Below are 350 nucleotides of genomic sequence, written 5' to 3' on the forward strand. Positions count from 1 at the left end.
AAAGGGTACCGCAGAGGTGTACGTACACTGCAGCAGCCTATAACCCCAAATTGCTTTTTATTTGCTGCTGCCTCAAGGGAGCAGCAGCAGCAGCAGCAACTGCTACAGCAGCAGCAGCATAAGCAGCACGCGAATCTCTCGCTGCTCAATACCTCGGGACGTGCTGTTGCTGCTGCTGCTGGTGCTGCTGCTGCTGCTGCTGCATCTGCTGGCTTGCCTGCAGGCACAGAGGCACACAGCTGCGTCACATTCAGCAGCAGCAGCAGCGGCAGCAGCAACTGCAGCAGCAGCACCTTCCTCCGCAGTTTTAGTCTTTCAGCGCCTGAGCTGCAGCCTGAAGGTTTCTGGGG

At 57.7% G+C, this 350-nt stretch overlaps 1 protein-coding gene across 1 annotated transcript in view; it reads left to right on the forward strand.

Annotated features, from left to right (window-relative positions):
• EMH_0057820 (uncharacterized protein) overlaps nucleotides 1–350 on the forward strand; it is a gene marked incomplete at both ends in the record, with an annotated part of 3,546 nt that overhangs the window by 1,006 nt on the left and 2,190 nt on the right. Inside the window, 1 exon segment of the mRNA XM_013497516.1 lies at nucleotides 1–16. Within this exon segment, the coding sequence (XP_013352970.1) occupies nucleotides 1–16 (16 nt within the window).

The sequence above is a fragment of the Eimeria mitis genome, genomic scaffold (genome assembly GCF_000499745.2).
Source record: "Eimeria mitis Houghton genomic scaffold, Emh_scaff2725, whole genome shotgun sequence".
NCBI lineage: Eukaryota > Apicomplexa > Conoidasida > Eucoccidiorida > Eimeriidae > Eimeria > Eimeria mitis.